General features: G+C 43.1%; 2 protein-coding genes and 1 non-coding gene across 5 annotated transcripts; 1 reads left to right on the forward strand and 2 right to left on the reverse strand.

Annotated features, from left to right (window-relative positions):
* Positions 1–897: 897 nt before the first annotated feature.
* Positions 898–14,050, reverse strand: MAGT1 (magnesium transporter 1). 3 transcript variants are annotated; one of them, XM_061361839.1, is made up of 10 exons: positions 13,893–14,050; positions 12,511–12,680; positions 11,531–11,648; positions 10,536–10,676; positions 9,925–10,065; positions 8,155–8,244; positions 6,348–6,411; positions 3,869–3,943; positions 3,318–3,408; positions 898–2,403 (listed from the first exon to the last, which is right to left on the reverse strand). In XM_061361839.1, the coding sequence occupies exons 1-10, from the start codon at positions 13,971–13,973 to the stop codon at positions 2,388–2,390; spliced, it is 987 nt and encodes a 328-aa protein (XP_061217823.1). In that variant the 5' UTR covers positions 13,974–14,050; the 3' UTR covers positions 898–2,387. The 3 variants fall into 3 exon arrangements, with proteins under 3 accessions (XP_061217823.1, XP_061217825.1, XP_061217824.1); XM_061361841.1 differs by lacking the exons at positions 898–2,403; positions 3,318–3,408 and having other exon boundaries at positions 3,942–3,962; positions 6,322–6,411; XM_061361840.1 differs by lacking the exons at positions 898–2,403; positions 3,318–3,408; positions 3,869–3,943 and adding an exon at positions 3,982–5,238 and having other exon boundaries at positions 6,322–6,411.
* A 660-nt stretch (positions 14,051–14,710) lies between these two features.
* On the reverse strand, positions 14,711–14,825 carry TRNAL-CAA (transfer RNA leucine (anticodon CAA)). Its single transcript has 2 exons — positions 14,788–14,825; positions 14,711–14,756 (listed from the first exon to the last, which is right to left on the reverse strand). It is a non-coding gene; the product is annotated as a tRNA-Leu (tRNA).
* A 239-nt stretch (positions 14,826–15,064) lies between these two features.
* Positions 15,065–17,461, forward strand: LOC133216818 (cytochrome c oxidase subunit 7B, mitochondrial). Its single transcript, XM_061361842.1, has 3 exons — positions 15,065–15,174; positions 16,579–16,703; positions 17,260–17,461. The coding sequence occupies exons 1-3, from the start codon at positions 15,138–15,140 to the stop codon at positions 17,332–17,334; spliced, it is 237 nt and encodes a 78-aa protein (XP_061217826.1). The 5' UTR covers positions 15,065–15,137; the 3' UTR covers positions 17,335–17,461.
* Positions 17,462–17,472: the final 11 nt, after the last annotated feature.

The following is a 17,472-nucleotide window of genomic DNA, read 5'->3' on the forward strand; positions in this document are numbered from 1 at the left end:
CACATGGCAATGGTCCCAAAGCATCACTTTGGGCACTGATTATAGCTAGCCATTACCTCTCAACTGCTGCACAAGTCAAACCTTTCTACAATTGCATTATTTCTAAATTTGCTACAGGTCCTTCACAGCACTCAATCTTCTTTTGCTCTACTACCACTTGTTCCCCTCGCCATGCACTGCAGTTTCAGCCTAGAGAGCAGAAAAAAACTGTTGGAAAAAGCAAGCATGATTGTCATTTCATGTATCAGTATGGAAGAAGGAGGAAAAATCAGAACTCTCAACATCCCTACCACCTTCAGTGGAAGGCCGATATGTTTCCACCATCCACCAGTGTGTTTAGAGTCCATAGGTGATCAGATGCTTTTTAGAAGGATAGAAAAATAAATATGCACCATCTCATAAAAACTAGAAGCAACTCTGAAAGTTTAAATACAAACCATTATTTTAGAATGAGGCTGTAAAGCCACCTTCACCTGCACTGCCAATGACTGCAGTACAACCAAGCTAAAAGTTTATCGGAAGCACTGTACCATCAGGGCAGGAAAATAAGCAGGAGATACAGCAACCCAGAGTTGTTCTGGTCAAATCTGTAGTGCTACCCAGATTCCACCTGCAGACACACTATTAGTTGACATGTCTAGGACTCCAGAAAGCCAAGATTTTCACCTCAGGACAGCTGTCAAAGCAAGTAAAAACCATGCAATTTTTATGCTTCAAGTTGTCAATACTAGAGATCTTCTCATGTAGCCATTTCCTGAATAAACATACATATACGATAACGATCCAGTCCACTTGAGATTATTTACTATATACAGACAGTCTTAACAACACACTGATGCAATAATGGAATAAGTTGATTTGGTTTATATTGAAGTTCAAAAGACACAGGAGCATGGATTAGACTAAAAAATTTTATTGAAACTTATCCAAAATGCAGCCAGGCACACCATTTCTCCACCCCACTAAGGCTTGTCATTCTGTATGGCAAAGAAAAATGCATCTCAACAAGTTGAAACATCATACAACTACATTAGTGAAGTTAAGGCACTTGAGATGTGTGTTAATTCAGCAGAACTGTGTAAGAATAACATTCCACTTTGAATGATCTAGTCCTTCCCCAGATTCAAGCTAAAGCACCCAAATTCTGTAACCCCTTCAGAGAGGGGAGAGGCAGAAGCAGGAGGTAAAGGTCTCATCACATTTTCATCTGACTAGTAAACTCCAAGGCCACCACAGCCTGCGGAAGGAAGTATTACTGATCAGGTTGTAAGATTTCCTGTAGTACAAGTGCTGAACTGCACAACAGCTTGGGCTGAGGCACTTTGTCTTCCACTCAGGACTCCTTAAGGCAAAGTACTTTTGTGAGATGAGAACAAAAGGAGAGAGCAAAAAGCACATATAATCGACCATAAGGCAAACAAATCTGCCTGCGAGTGACAGTATTTATCCTGGGATTAGATATCTCTGCCCACTCCCACATCCTCTCCAAGGATAAAATCTCAGAGAAGATAAATGGAGGATGCAAGAACTTAGACAGTGACCAAAAATCTGATACCTGTTGGCTTGTCAGGGCTCTGAGCAGGAACTTGAGAGCCAGTTGGCAACTTTTAACTCAGGCCACAGAGTTAGCTGCCTTTGGAGGTTTGGGCTGTAGTTTTGTGAGTGTGAATGTTGCTCAGTGTATTTTCTTTTGGCTCAGAGCCAATGTTTGCAACCAAAATGTTGCCGTTTCAGCATTTGGCAAAGAAAGTTTTTAATGAATAACTGAATTAACTCAGTTCTGGCTGCTGAAAATTCTCTCCGTGAATCAGAATCTGTGAAACAACCTCTTGCGTCATACAGCAGATAAGTACTCTTCTCAAAAATGAGATACAGCTCTAGGATGTGCACATTCCACATGGGAATCCGGAGTATGCTCCAAGGGTTGCACACAGACCAAAGGAAAAGACTTCCAGGTACATGAAGATGTTTTCTCAGCCATGGAAAAGCTTAACAGAGACACTACTGTCTCCTGCTATGCACAAACAGGAAACGAAGTGACAAGGGAAAAAGAAACGTATGGAGAACAAGTCACCCAATAGAATTTAAAGTACTGTTTCTAGTTAGTCTATGAAAATGTAGTTCTAAGCATTAAGTTCTGAATTTCACTAGAAGTAGGGTTGTTTAAGAAGATGTAAAGCTTATGAAAAGAGACTGCATCTTAACACTCTGTGTCCTTCAGAGCAAATTGCTTGTTACATGTAAGGCACTGCATGTCTTTGGTTCAGTGTTTAACTATCTCATTCAGTGTAAAGAGGTAGCATGAACCATACATATTTAGCTCTTCCATTCCATTACGTGACGTTTCAGAGTTACCACCTTTCTGATGTTACAGCTTCTGGAGTCCTTTAACTCATTAGGAAACTGCAGGAACAAAGTAACAAACATTCTCATGAATAAGAAATTAGTAAGACACAAAAGATGTGCAACATTCCACTTAGCTTTCATATACACCAAGAAAACCAGAATGAGAAACTGGGCCTGATGCCACTATGACATATGCAGCTGTGGAGAAGTTGCTTAAAAGCATCTTCTAGTAACTCAAAAGCAAAGACAACTACATCTTTCCTACAACAAAGGTAGCAGAAGTACGTAAGACCATTGAATAGACCAGAATAACAGCTGACCAGTTATTAAACAGGGAATAAGTTCCGCTCTCTCCTGGTCTTGAGAAAAGTCTTTATGAAATAACAAGTTTTATTATTTACATATTGGTAAATAAGAACTGACTTCTCATAGAAAGGGGATAAAGTTGCCATTGGGATTAGCCTTCCAGAGAAAGCAAACTCTGCAGAAGCTGATATGTGACATGGTTTAGTGGTAGCCTTGACAGTGCAAGGGTAACATTTGGACCTGATGATATTAAGTCTTTTCCAACCTAGTTGATTCTCTGATTCTATGGTTAGAAGCTGATCCCTCAACATGTATTTATTTCTTCAAAATGCATAAAACCTAATAAAACCACAGAATATATCTATACCAATCATATATATCTTAAACAGTCAATTAATAGTGTTAGACTCTTTACAGACAAAATCCCAAAATGGATGCAGTTTTAAAGCATCAGCCATCCTCCTTGTTCTTACAAGGATTAATAATCAAGATGTATAAACATGGAGGAAAAGTAGAGTGGGGGAGATACCTATTTTCAGTATAAATTGTCTCAGATGTCACCATGAAAATAGAAATATTTCATAGTATGTAATGGCATGAAAAGGAAACTCCCATGATCTTTAATGCACAGGAAAACAATGACTGGAGCAGCAGAAGAGACATACCTGTATGGGTAGCCATGGTACTTAGATCTGAAGACAGACAGCAACCAGCTGAAGAACACCACCACCAAGCCAATACCAGCAATACACATAACTGCAAGAGATGGAGAACAGGATTGTTACTGTGATGGCTGTCCTGAAAACACCACAGCAACTGGGGTTCGCAAAAGCATTCTGTAATATTTACAGGTCTGGCCAGATGAGACCTCCATTAAAGTCACTGAGAACAAGTAAATGAATACCCATTTTCTTTCAAATTCCTATTGTAAATCAATTTTATACCATTGCTGTTAGAGAAAGTAAGACCCTTCTCTCCCTTACCAGAAAAATGCTGCAAAGCATCTTTATACCTCCCCATCTCCCAAAAGGGCTTTGAGTTTATCCTGCAGTTTGCTAAGCAACTCCAAACGCTGCTGAAGAGCAAAGCGATTCACCTCTGCTTAGAGCTGGGAAATGTACAAAAACCCACAATACAAAAGCATTACTATTAAATAGTGTATCAAAAATCTTCACTGAATATGCCTCCTCTTTGAGAGAAAAGTGCCAGTACTTACTTTTTCTTTTCCCCACATCCATATCAGAAGTAGCAGCTTCATGAAGGAAGACCATTCCCAAAGTAACACCACCATCTATGAATGCTGTTTAAGGCTAAATCAGCAAAATAAATAGACTCAACATAATACACTCATTCCAAATCTCATAAATTCAGCTCCCACATCATACTAAGAGATTAAAACTCACTGGAAAAATTAAAGACTTCCCCCAGAGCAGCAACTGAGGGGGAAGCAACTGAAAGGCATTCATCAGGACAACTTTTAAGGGAAAACATACACAAAGATTAAAATATAAACTGGAAGGTGTAGTAGACCTTGACACAAAATTAAAACCACACATGCGTTATCTCAGCTTGTAATGAAACAGAATTCCTTCCCAGAGAGCTCAGTCCACTCCTACTGCTGTTCTGCTTCACTGGAAATCCTCCAAAATTCATCTTCTGTATTTTGCTCAGCTAACAGAATGAATAAATGCATGCAGTATTTAAGCTTCATATATTTCAAGCTTAATATATTTCAAGCAGCAATATTTCAGTCTTAGAACTCTTCAATTAAAACAAAAATAAAGCTTGTACAGTTAAGGAAGCACAACTGGCAGACATTGCCTGACAGATATTTGCAGAGAAGGAATCCCAGCAAAGCAGTGAATCCAGTGGAACAAAAGACATAACTCGTAAGGATTTCATTCCATTTCCATACAGATGCTCAGGATTGATTCTCCTTCTGAGATGAGAAACATTTATATTTGACTGCAGTGGGACCATTAAGAAACCATTCCACTTCAGATGTAGTCTGCCTTCAGCACAAGAGAAAAGTGACTTCAACCTCCAGGAACCTGGCCAACCTCTACCATTTTAAATGCCTTCAGCAACGGGTACATTGGCTCCATTATGTGATGGATTCCAATCACACAAATTAACAGCAACAGAAAGTTTAGAGGTTGAATTAAACTGAGTGCATCAGAAGTACAGTGGTAATTAGAAAAAGATCAGGAGTTCCCCTCAAAATGGATGTTTTAAGTTAAATAAAAGAAATACTTCATAATGAAGATACAGCAAGAGAGTAAAGTTCTTTTAACACCAGCATATTTAAACATCAGTTGCTTACTTTATATCATTTTATTACAGAAATCCTAATGAATCACTTGCTGAAATTGGGATTTTGCATAGATAAAACAAGAGAACAAGGAGAAATCAGCACAAGTCACTCAGTTAAAGAACACTTGTTGCAACCAAAGGGACTTGTTAATTATTGTCAAGCAGTGAAGAGGAGAGGTAGTTTGGGTGAGGTTTTGAAATGATGTGCCTGCAGTAAGTCTGCTGCTCTGTGTGCCTGTGTACTGCAAAATGTGACCACTTGGGACTGTGCAGCTGCAAGAAAAAAAACATTAAATAACATTAAAAAATCCTAAATAAAAGATAGAAGAATGCACAGGCTGACACAGGTGATGGGACAAGAAAAGCCTGAGTCAGAGATGAGTCAAGTTACAGGTGATGGATCAAAACCACACATGTGGGAACAGAAGAAAAGAACATTGAATTTTAGAGTGTTCTTACGACTCCAAGGAAACATTTTTATACAAAGGAGAAAGGCAAAAGCTCTCAACCTGCAGTTTTCCACTTGCTTTTCTTGATGGCATAACACTGGCATAGAAAAAAAACCTGAACTGTTAACATCAATGAGCAGTAAGATTAAAGAAAAGAAGGTAAGCAAAGAAATAAAAGAAGAAAGGTCAGTAACAGAGGAAGGAATTCAACACCAAAGCAAGAACTAAGTGAGATTGGAAAGGTAAGAGACATGCACAGAGAATAGGGGCTGTTCAGCCTGGAGAAGAGAAGGCTGAGGGGAGACCTCATAGCAGCCTTCCAGTATCTGAAGGGGGCCTATAGGGATGCTGGGGAGGGACTCTTCATTAGGGACTGTAGTGACAGGACAAGGGGTAACACGTTAAAATTGAAACAGGGGAAGTTTAGATTGGATATAAGGAAGAAATTCTTTCCTGTTAGGGTGGTGAGGCACTGGAATGGGTTGCCCAAGGAAGTTGTGAACGCTCCATCGCTGGCAGTGTTCAAGACCAGGTTGGACGAGGCCTTGGGTGAGATGGTTTAGTGTGAGGTGTCCCTGCCCATGGCAGAGGGTTTGGAACTTGATGATCTTAAGGTCCTTTCCAACCCTAACTATTCTATGATTCTATGATTCCATCCTGAATAATCTTATGATTCCAGAGAACCACATCTTTAACCCTGTATTCAGTACAGTCATTAAGCACAGAACAAAGCGATGAGAAAGCAATAAACATTTTTCTATTCAACTTAAAGATCACTGGCACAGAAAAAGCATAGCTGTCAACTCAGCAAGCTTCTGCATCAGTATCAGGTGACAGCTTCAACCTTTGACAAAGCACACTCATAAAGAAGGCAGCAGTATAAGCTAACAGAAAACTCATCACCAACCACGTGCTTCTCGGTAGGAAGGATACTAAACAGAAGAACAATGTGTGTTTCTGCCACAAATTGGGCTTGGCTGCTTCCATGGATATAGCTCTGTAAGAGACAAAGAGTAACTGAATTTAGAAAAGACTGGAGTTGACTCTGACATGATTAACAACAGCTACAGAGCTTGGAACTGGGTGCTGCACTGTCTCTTTCTGGAGACAAACAGAAGTTGGAACACGAGCGCTTTCATCTGTTGACCATTGATTCGGGGGAGCTGTGTCATCATCAAAAAATCCTTCTGCTATTAACAGGCGTTATCAGCCCGAAGTACCATTCAGATTGTAAGGGCAAGTGTAGCTACAACCCACATGGTCCAGATCCCCTGTTCAGCAGAGCAAAATGCTGTAACCACACCCTCCTGCACCCACTGTGACCCAAGTCTGATCCATTTCCTGACTTGGATTCTTAGGTTATGTATGTTACTCCTCAGCTTAGGGTCATTCTATTCAATCTGTATGCAAACCCTACTCACTTGGCTCCAAGTATCTGAAACCTTTTTCATGGCATACCATGAAAAGAACATCACTACCAATAGCATTCCTCAGTCTCAGAAAGGCTTAGGAATTATGTAAACAGAAGAAATAAAGGGAAGCTTTTGAAGAAAACATTTAAAACATGAGACCTAGCACTCAGTAAGCAGGTGTGGTTTTATTCACATTAACAGTTCACTAACCAACTGGGTTAACAGAAAATTTGCAATTTGTGGAAGAATACCATTTTTGAACCCCTAAGAAGCGGATCCACGTTTTATGGAATATAGAGGTCCTGACCCACCTAATTGGGCACGAAAGGACATTTCACCAAAGTAATACCCTTCTGAGTCAAACCCATGAGAAATCCAGGATGTGATGTGTAAGCACCTTGAGAGATGCAATGCTCTCAATACATTCTGACTGGTTTTACAGTGTTTCACGTTCTTCATTATGTACAAATCAGCATATTCCAAGTGATGTTAAAGTTATTTCTCCCAGGAACAAGATTTCATAAGACTAAGGTCACTAGACATTAATTTACCTCAAGACTCCGAAACAACAATGTTTTATATGGATGTCATTAGATGGGGTATGAGCTAAAGAGGCCAGATTAAACATGAAATTGCCTCAGCAATAGGGCAGTTTAGCATATAAGACTAAAACAACTTTATTTTGCTGTCAGCAATTTAGAACTATCATGTTTCTTCGTCACTAGAGATCAATATATGGACAAGACAGAGGAAGGCACATGTCTCAGGTAAATAAATGCTGAAAAGAAAACATGAAAAGAAATAGGAATGGTTAAAAGATGCGTAGGAGGTCAGAGAAATGGAAGAGATCAGGTAATTTAAAAATGATCTACCCTCAGAACCTAAGCCAAAAAAGCACTGTCATTATGCTTCCTCCAAAACATCTTTGCCTTTGGAGAGATGGAGAACAATGGGAAACACCTTAGGTTGTAAAGCAAGGGGGAGAACTCCTGCATCCAAACAACTTGTTAGTAAATACTATTGGGTACTCTGTATTCTGTCCTCTTTACCCTACAGCACTATTTTAGTACCTTCTTAGCTTTCTGTGATTACTGGAATAATCAAAGTTTCCACACACCTCTCTTTTACAGGTATATAGGAGGAGAAGATAGATCCTCTCTGAACTAATCAGCACATCTCTGCTTTGCCCTGCTCAGTGCAGGAGAGGTTAGCCTCACTGACGTAGAAACAAGTGCAGCCAAGAACAGGATTTGCACTCTGACTTCCCTGTTTTCAGCTTCACCCTGTAGAAATACAACAGAAATGTAGAAAAGAAAATGAAGACTCACCATTTGCCCTGTATGAGGATTCTTATGAGCATAGGGTGGGCCTCTGATGTGGTTCCACATCTGACCTGATGTCATGGCTAACACAAAGCACTGAAAAGGAAAGAAGAAATACTCACAGAATCATAGAATAGTTTGGGTTGGAAAGGACCTTAAGATCATCCAGTTCCAATCCCCCTGCCATGCGCAGGGACACCTCACACTAAATCAGGGCACCCAAGGCCTCATCCAACCTGGCCCTGAACACTGCCAGGGATGCAGCATTCACAACCTCCCTGGGCAACCCATTCCAGTGCCTCACCACCCTCACAGTAAAGAACTTCCTCCTTATATCACAGAATCACAGAATCCCAAGGACTGGAAGGGACCTCGAGAGATCATCTAGTCCAACCCCCCTGCAAGAGCAGGGTAACCTAGAGTACATCACACAGGAACTTGTCCAGGCAGGCCTTGAATATCTCCAACGTGGGAGACTCCACAACCCCCCTGGGCAACCTGTTCCAGTGCTCTGTCACTCTCACAGTAAAGAAGTTCTTCCTAATGTTAACACGGAACCTTCTACGCTCCAGTTTACACCCATTGCCCCTTGTCCTATCACTGGATATCACTGAAAAAAGCCTAGCTCCATCATCATGGCACCCACCCGTTACATGTTTGTAAACACTGATGAGGTCACCCCTCAGTCTCCTCCAAGCTGAAGAGACCCAGCTCCTTCAGCCTCTCCTCATAAGGGAGGTGTTCCACTCCCTTCATCATCTTTGTGGCTCTGCGCTGGACTCTTTCAAGCAGTTCCCTGTCCTTCTTGAACTGAGGGGCCCAGAACTGGATGCAATATTCCAGATGCGGCCTAACCAAGGCAGAATAGAGGGGGAGGAGAACCTCTCTTGACCTACTAACCATACCCTTTCTAATGCACCCCAGGATGCCATTTGCCCTCTTGGCCGCAAGGGCACATTGCTGGCTCATGTTCGTCCTCCTATCCACCAGGACCCCCAGGTCCCTTTCCCCTTTGCTACTTTCCAGCAGGTCAGTCCCCAACCTGTACTGATACATGGGGTTGTTCTTCCCCAGATGCAAGACTCTACACTTGCCCTTGCTGAATTTCATCAAATTTCTCCCTGCCCAACTCTCCAGCCTGTCCAGGTCTCCCGGAATGGCAGCACAGCCTTCTGCTGTGTCAGCCACTCCTCCCAGTTTAGTGTCATCAGCGAACTTGCTGAGAGGACACTCGGTTCCCTCATCCAGGTCGTTGATGAAAATATTAAACAGCACTGGTCCCAGCACCGACCCCTGAGGCACTTCACTAGTCACAGACCTCCAGCTAGATTCTGCACCATTGACCACAACTCTCTGCTTTCTTCCTTCCAACCAGTTCTTGATCCACCTCACTACCTGATCGTCAAGCCCACACTTCCTTAGCTTATCTATGAGAATGCTGTGGGAGACAGTAACCAATCTAAACTTTCCCTGTTTAAGTTTGAACTCGTTACCCCGGATTTATTACAATTATTATTTGGTGTCTTTACCCAATCTCTTTTCATTTCATACCAAAACACACTGGAATACAATCTTATTTGTGTAAAAGGCATCCAATCAAGTATTAATTGGGCTGGAAAGATCGAGATCAAATAATATTAAACTACCTAAAAGTAAAACAAAACACCCCTCATTTTTCTCTGCCAGGTTTAGGCATCTTTAAATACAAAAGCTTTTTAAGACCCGAATTGCTACAAAACTCATGCCAACAGGTAGCCAGGGGTTACAATCACTCACCAAAGCAACAAATGCCCAGCCAGTTTTGTTGTACAGAAAATCCAGGTTGCTTCCACGCAAATACACAAGACCACTGATGACAGCCAGCAGCAGTCCTAACATCAGCGGCCCGGCATAGTTTGGTGGCCTTATCACACGAATCTGAAGTGAAAATAAGGTAAATTATGTACCCTTATTGAGATTATACATTATATCCACACTTCTGCTAACAAAATATCTCCGTATCAACACACACGATAGTAATAGATAATAATTCTGAATTGGGAAGTAAGTAATGCTTCCTCCCCTGTCATTGTAACTTCAGTTTCATATACCTTTACCTATTTAATAATTTAAAGACAGTTTTGCTAACAGAAGAACAGAAAAGGGAGAAGGAAGAAGATGAGTTTTACCATCATATCTAATAAAGAATTATACAAATATTAGAATGCAGAATGTAAGGAAATTTAAAGATGCAGTCATGTGCCCAAAACTAGATTTTGTAGACAAGAACTTTTTAGAGTACCCAAGAGTAGATTGTTAGCCACAGTCATGGACATACTTCGTAGCTAAAATTACATAGCAAAGGAGTGCTGCAGAGGTGGTGATGGTGAAAGGTTGTACATACTTACATTGACATCAGTTCTGTCAGCCACCCAGCGAGCGAGCTGCTCAGCTGCAAAGCCCCGCACCTGAAGTTCATACGTGTCACCCCGTTTCGGCTTCCCTTTAGCAGGGAAGTTAATGAAGGTTGGAGCAGAGTTCATGTTTAGCTGTAGTTAGAAAATTCACAGAAGCTACAGCACCATGAAAGGTCTCTTTAGTAACACAATTCTATTCCATTTATATCCTGCAACATCATCACCAAATCAATCTGAAAAAGTAACTATTCAGTAAACACATTTCACTGACAATGACTTAAAAAAAGAGCAACGGCAGCACACAGCAGCATTCCTGTATTTCTTAACAGTAATCAATACGTTCCTGCTGTTTCCCTTTCATGCTCCATGCTGTCTTCTTTGAGCTCGGTCACTAGCTGTTCTAGATGTCTTAGAAATAAATTGTTACTTCCGAATAGGCTATTTTGTATTTTAAAACACAATTGAGTGTGATTTCTAAAAGCAATTGACATTTCCTTGGTAGTACTCAGATCTATAGCTACTGATCAAAAGATTCAGACCAGTTAAGAGGAGATTATAACAGGTAAAAGTAGTTGCTTACAAAATACAGGTCTGGCTTTTCCTAACACTGCTTTTCCCATAGCATTTCAGCTTTTTAACCTGTTTCTTCTCTAAATACTACTTGTGGAAGAGAAATCTGCGCAATAGTAATATTGCACAATAATCTATAAAGGCCATAGCTCAATGAATGAATTTTTGATATAACACTTCAGGAAAATTGATCAAGAATAAGAAGACATCCCTCTCCACTTCTCCAATCCCAAAGCTTCCATTTAATAAAGTATCATTGCCTAAATTGTGTAGGTTTTAAATAGGATTCATAATCCCTTAAAAACAAGAGTTAAGATTTGCAAAACTATAATGAACTTATTGAATTAATGTGATCTACGACTACAATCTAATAACGGTGGTTACATAGTGTCAATAGAAGAGCAAGATGACATTACCATCTGAAACACATCTGAGCCTTCATCAAAGTCTACCATGGCAAAAAAAATCCTATTGGTAAATGCACTGGAGTATCGCCAGGAGTTCGCCAGAATCTGGTATTCCTCATCAGCTTGCCTGTAAAACACACCAAGTGAGAGGCTGTGTCATATGTTTGTTCACAACACAAGTTATAAAGTAGCTCAGGGAGCTGTAGCCACCCACCTCATTCATGGGTGCATCACACAGGCCCTTATATTCACTTCCTAGTGGTAAAAAAAAGGTTTAAGGCCAGAGACTCATCAACAATAAAGTGAAGCATTTGGCACCACTGATTTTTTAAATGCAAGAGCAAGTTTCTGTTGAGTCCATGAACACAAGCAGTGGTAATTTCTAACTGAAATGGAACCCAGCAGCTCATCATTTGCTAGTCCACAGAGCACCAAAACGAGCAGAGATGTGCCCTCTTCTCCAGGTCAGAGGATGGGAAACCAACTAATTTCAACTGACTGGGTATAAAAGTAATCTTTTACAGACTTCTGCCACCTCCAGATTAACACACGAAAGCCATAATACGGTTATTTACAATTATACTATGTTGGATCCTTAAATAAGTGCAAATCAACATCTTCATTAAGAGCAACTTTCAGGCTGTGTGGCCAGCAGTAATTCTACAACCATTTCTCCAGCAGCTCACGTCAGAGAAGTTGAGTTTTCACCCACCCTTTCCTCCTCCAGAAGCCTATCAGTGTGAACATTGCTTCTGCAAAGCAGCAATTATTTTAGGAGAGAGATAAATAATTCATGACTATGTCATTTTCTCACATACACATTACTCATATATTCCCACACATTGGATTGCAAAGATAGCCATACCATAAGCATCTAGTGCAGTATATTCCTCCCATGTACATGAAAGTTTTATCCTACACTTCAATGAATTCTGCCAAAGCATAAGATGACTTTCAAGCTCTAATGTAGGACTAAATGGAGCCCATACTTGCACACAACACACTGTCTGTGAGGCTGGAGAGCAGTGAACATCACAATCACCGAGTAATTTCTGGGTGGTGCCTTCACAAAGCGTCGAAATTTGTCTCCGTTCATGCGGATAACGGATCTTTTACTGGCCCACTCCATCAGCTGGTTCACTTTTTCTGATAACACCATCTGAAAGCAAAGGCAGGGAAACACTGTTGGGAGGGGTTACAGTCTCATAGTACAACCTTGAAGGTTTTTAGATTGACATAACAAACATCTGCGTTGGATTTCATCAGAACACCAACCCCAGGATGTGATGCTTCATTCATTCCTGAAGGCATTTATAGACCTTTGTGGCAGTCACGCTAATATAGAATCATAGAATAGTTAGGGTTGGAAAGGACCTTAAGATCATCCACTTCCAACCCCCCTGCCATGGGCAGGGACACCTCACAGTAAACCATGCCACCGAAGGCTCTGTCCAACCTGGCCTTGAACACTACCAGGGATGGAGCATTCACAACCTCCCTGGGCAACCCATTCCAGTGCCTCACCACCCTCACAGTAACGAACATTGTTCTTTCAGAGGTACAAACTGCCCAGATCACTCCACAGTATTGATTTGGTACCGAGCATCATGCTCTGATTAAGCTTTCAAAACCCGGAGGCAACAGGATCACTGTTATCATATAACAAACATATGCAGGGGAGACGGAAGCACTCTGGGAGCAAGCTCAACATTTAATTTCCAGCACTGCTGGAAAAACCTGGCTTCAGTACACATTTGAACTCAGCAGTGCTTAACATTAAGCTCGTCTTTAACAATGAGCCAACCACTCCTATAACATTATACAAAGAAGCATTAGGTGACAATCCTCTAATTATTATACCTATCATGAACTACTTCCCTAGTTCTTAATAACACCCTTCTTCAGGTAAATACTGCAGGGTAAATACTAAACTACTCGTCTTTGCCTCACAACCGACACAAGTACATACAGGGAGCCCGTTTCCAACCCTTGGAGTCAGGTGTGTGGCAACAAGGAGCACCTTTGTGATTACAATCACGGACCGCCGCCACCACCGCGGGTGACAGTCCACCGGCTGCCTCCACGCGGCAGGAAGGAGGCGCTCCTCCAGTGCCTTTTACAAGGCCAGGTCTGCAGCTAACGGCACTCGACAACAAACAGCGCCTTAGAACCGTACGGGTCTACGAGCCACCGGTCCCGCACAGCCTCCACCCGCGGGTTCCCCTCAGCGTCTGCCCGGAGCCGCCGCGCCCCAGGCAGGGCTCAGGGCCTGCCCTGCTATCAGTGTCCCCGGTGTTCGGGGCAGGCCGGAGCCCGCCGCGGAACAACGCGTCCCGGTGCGAGCAGCGGCCGCGGCCCGGCGGTACCTCACCTCCTTCCGCTTCTGCCCGGCCGCTTGCGGCCCGCCCCAGCACAGCAGCAGCACCAGCGCCAACACCGACAGCGCCGCCATGACCGCCCCGCTTTACCACTTCGCGCCCATTGGCGAGCACCGGCAGCGCGGCCCCGCCCCTACAGTTCCTATTGGCGGAGGTGCCGGCCTGCTTCTCGCTACCGGTCTCCGATTTGTTGAGCCTGTGAGCAGCGCGGGTTGCCGCTAGCCCATAGGAGGGAGGCAAGCTGGAGCCACTTGATTGGTGGAGCGAGGAAGGAGGGCGGCACCTCCGGGAGATGACGGCGGCGGCCAGTGAGGAGCTCACCTCAGTGCCCGCCTGCAGGCTGCGCCTCGCGGTAGAGGTACACCGGGCTTCCCGCACCACCTGCGGCTATGAAACGTGCTCGGGCTGCCAGGGGTACCCCGGGAAGCGAGGGGGGCTGCAGCGCTGCGGGGAAGCTCAGTAGCTCCCCAGAGGTGTACGTTTGTTTAATATCACACTCGTATGTTGTTGGGCCGTGCGTTAACATGACTGTTAAAACGCGCTTGGGAAATTAAGCCGGTTTTATGGGCTTTACATCGCCACAGAAAAACGCGGTCGTAGAATCATGGAATCAACTAGGTTGGAAATCGCCTTTAAGAACATCGAGACCATACTTACGTTTCTCTATTCGGGCGCACTGTGGAAATAGTTTCTGGAGCCGCGCGCCTCGCTGCAGGTTCTTTTTGTGCTAAAATGTCCGATTTCGGTAATTCGTCATTTTTATGAGCTTAAATTCATAGAAGGGAGTAAAGAAAACAAGAGAAAAAAGTGGTGTCAGAAGTGGGATTCGAACCCACGCCTCCATACGGAGACCAGAATACCCCAGCCCGCCATGGGAAGGCTCAACGCCTTGAGTCTGGCGCCTTAGACCACTCGGCCATCCTGACACTGCGATTGCAAGGCGCTACCGGGAGGCTCTTAGTGCTTTCCTCATGGCCGCCGCTCGCCTCCCTAGCCTATGGGGGGAAGCGCTTCCGAGCCTGTAAACCGGAGAGAAGGCGACAGCCCCCTTCCCCTCGCTGCTGCCGAGCTCCCTCCGCTTCGCTCCTCAGCCGTCGCGGGGAGGCGCCTTCCCCACCGGCACTGCGCGGCCCCGTTACCCACAGGGCTCCGCTTGCGGCGCGACCCAGCGGCCACTTCCGGCGCGACCATTTTGTTTTTCACCGCTCGCCAAGGGTACCGGCGCCCCGCTCTTCACCATGTTCCCTGTGGCTCGGGCTGCCCTCAGCCTCACCGGTAAGGCAGGAGGAGGACTGACGCCCTGGGGGTGTTTAGCGGGAGGTTTCGTCGGGGGGGGTCTTCCCCGGGGTGAGGATTGTCCCTCGATTGTGATGGTCGTGAGAGCGGTTCTCGCCGTCCGTGCCGGCTGCTGATTGTTTGCTTGCTTTCTGCCTCTTTTTATCCCCTCATTGCTTTCACTTGAGCTGACCTTGGGTTGCCTTCCTCGGCGCTTTTCCTCTTTCATAGTTACTAAAGGCACAGCGAGGGCTGGTAGCCTCAGGTGACAAGGTGTAGTCAGTGACTGGCCCTTAGACTCAAGGGTGAAGTCACCTCTTCAGGGACAGATTCCCCAATGCTTAACCCAAATCTGGTTCTGGTTCATGATGTGCTTAGTTTGCCCCTAAAATAAACCTCCTCAGCAGTGTTTCTCTTATTAGGTAATTAAACTTCTTTTTTTTCCCTTTAAAAATCCTACCTTGTTCAGCCTCACAGAGCATGGTGGGTATTGCCATGGCAGGGGGGTTGGAACTTGATGATCTTAAGGTCCTTTCCAACCCTAACTATTCTATGATTCTGTCTTACCTAGTCATGTTGGGTAACTGTGAAGCATTGACCCGAAATTGAAGACTGTGTTTTGTAATGTCTCTTTATGCACAGATCACTGTCTCGGCAAATGCAGCACAAAACTGCTAAACAGTCTTTGTGTGTTGAAGCTGGTGGTTTGATTCTTGTTTTCTCTGTGATAAATGTACCTTTTATAATGTATGTCATACCCTGTCTGATCTGCAGTTATCCTCCTCTATTTTGTTCTATATTACTGAGCCGTATTACTTATATATTAACTGCAATGTATAGATATTAACTGTATTACTGAACTTATTAATTAAGTTCCACCATTATTGCTGCTTCTTTCTTCGTCTCCCTCATCTCCCTTCAAAAATCATGGAGGAATGAGAAAGGGCCATATATCCACAACCCTTAACTCCTTACTTTGATGGTGAGCTTCATCCTGGAGATGCGTACATTAGGTACACATGCTGACAATACAGATAGGTACAGAAATCTGAAGCTTTTAAGTGCTTAGCAAACAAAAAAATATGTATTAATTCTTAAAAGTGTACTTCAACATCCACCCTAAGGGCCCAAAGAAAGCATGTTAATGGAAAAAGTGACTTAGAGGATTCAGAAATAACTTCCCAGAAAGAAACTGGGACAGATGAAACACAATGCAAGGCTTTCTGTATATCCCATGGTTTGGAATCATTCCAAAGCTCCAAGTCCAAAAGATTCATTTGTTTTTCAGCTTTTCTTAAAGTCTTTGGTTGCTTCCGCTTGCCTCTGGTGGTGGGAGGTAAGGAATGTGAATGGCTTGGGTGTATATTTTAGTTGATTCCTGTATTTCTCTCCAACATTCATTAGCTCGAGGCATTCGGCAGACTGCAGTCAGACAAGCTCATCGCAAACATGAGCCTGACTTCCACGACAAACACGGAAACCTGGTGCTCATTGGTGGAGCCGTTGTTTTTACTGCTGTCTGGGGATACGTAAGTGCCCTTTTTTCACCACTCTGTTGTGGTTGCACCTGTAAACTTGGAAGCGATTTGAGTTTCAGAAGGGCTTACTTGTTTGAAATAACTTACATGGTCAGAATTTAGGGGGGGTTTATGTAAGTGAATAGTTAATATTTTAACGTGATAGAGGTGAAAGTTGTGTTAGTTCCTGTTTTGATTTTGAGATGTTTCATGAACGTCTGTGTCAGTCTATTGCTTGATTTTAAACCATAGTAGAAACACAAGTGTTCTCCATTTAACTTGGGATTTCTAAGCTACACAGGTAGAGCTTTTGTCAGAAAAAATCCTAGATGAAAATAATCGTATAGTGATGGGGGTTTACATCCCAGATTTTATTTTAAAGCTAGATGTTTTTAATAGAAACCTGAATTATTTAAGTATTACTCAATATAAATATATTCCACTTGCTTTATTAGAAGATGTCATGTTCTAATACGAGAAATCTATGCTGAAAACAATAGAAACAGCCCTCTATCAGAAGGTTTCTTTGATTTCAAAGTTAATAATCCTGGTTTTTACCCTCCTGCAGGTGCTTACACAGCTTGACATTGAGTGGGGCTTCTCACCTGTGGGCAGAGTCACTCCAAAAGAATGGAGGCAGTAATGAACTCTCTGCATGTAATGAGCTGCTCTAAACTTCCACTGAAGAAACAATCACATAATGGTATTTGTTCTCTGATTACCACTTGTGCAGGGGCATTCCTGGTTTAATAAACATACCTAGAAACCTGCCTGGCTCTTG

Source organism: Neopsephotus bourkii, unplaced genomic scaffold (genome assembly GCF_033783945.1).
Source record: "Neopsephotus bourkii isolate Nb327-2 ecotype Australia unplaced genomic scaffold, CSIRO-AGI_Nbou_v1 NB_1067, whole genome shotgun sequence".
In the NCBI taxonomy this organism is placed as follows: domain Eukaryota; kingdom Metazoa; phylum Chordata; class Aves; order Psittaciformes; family Psittacidae; genus Neopsephotus; species Neopsephotus bourkii.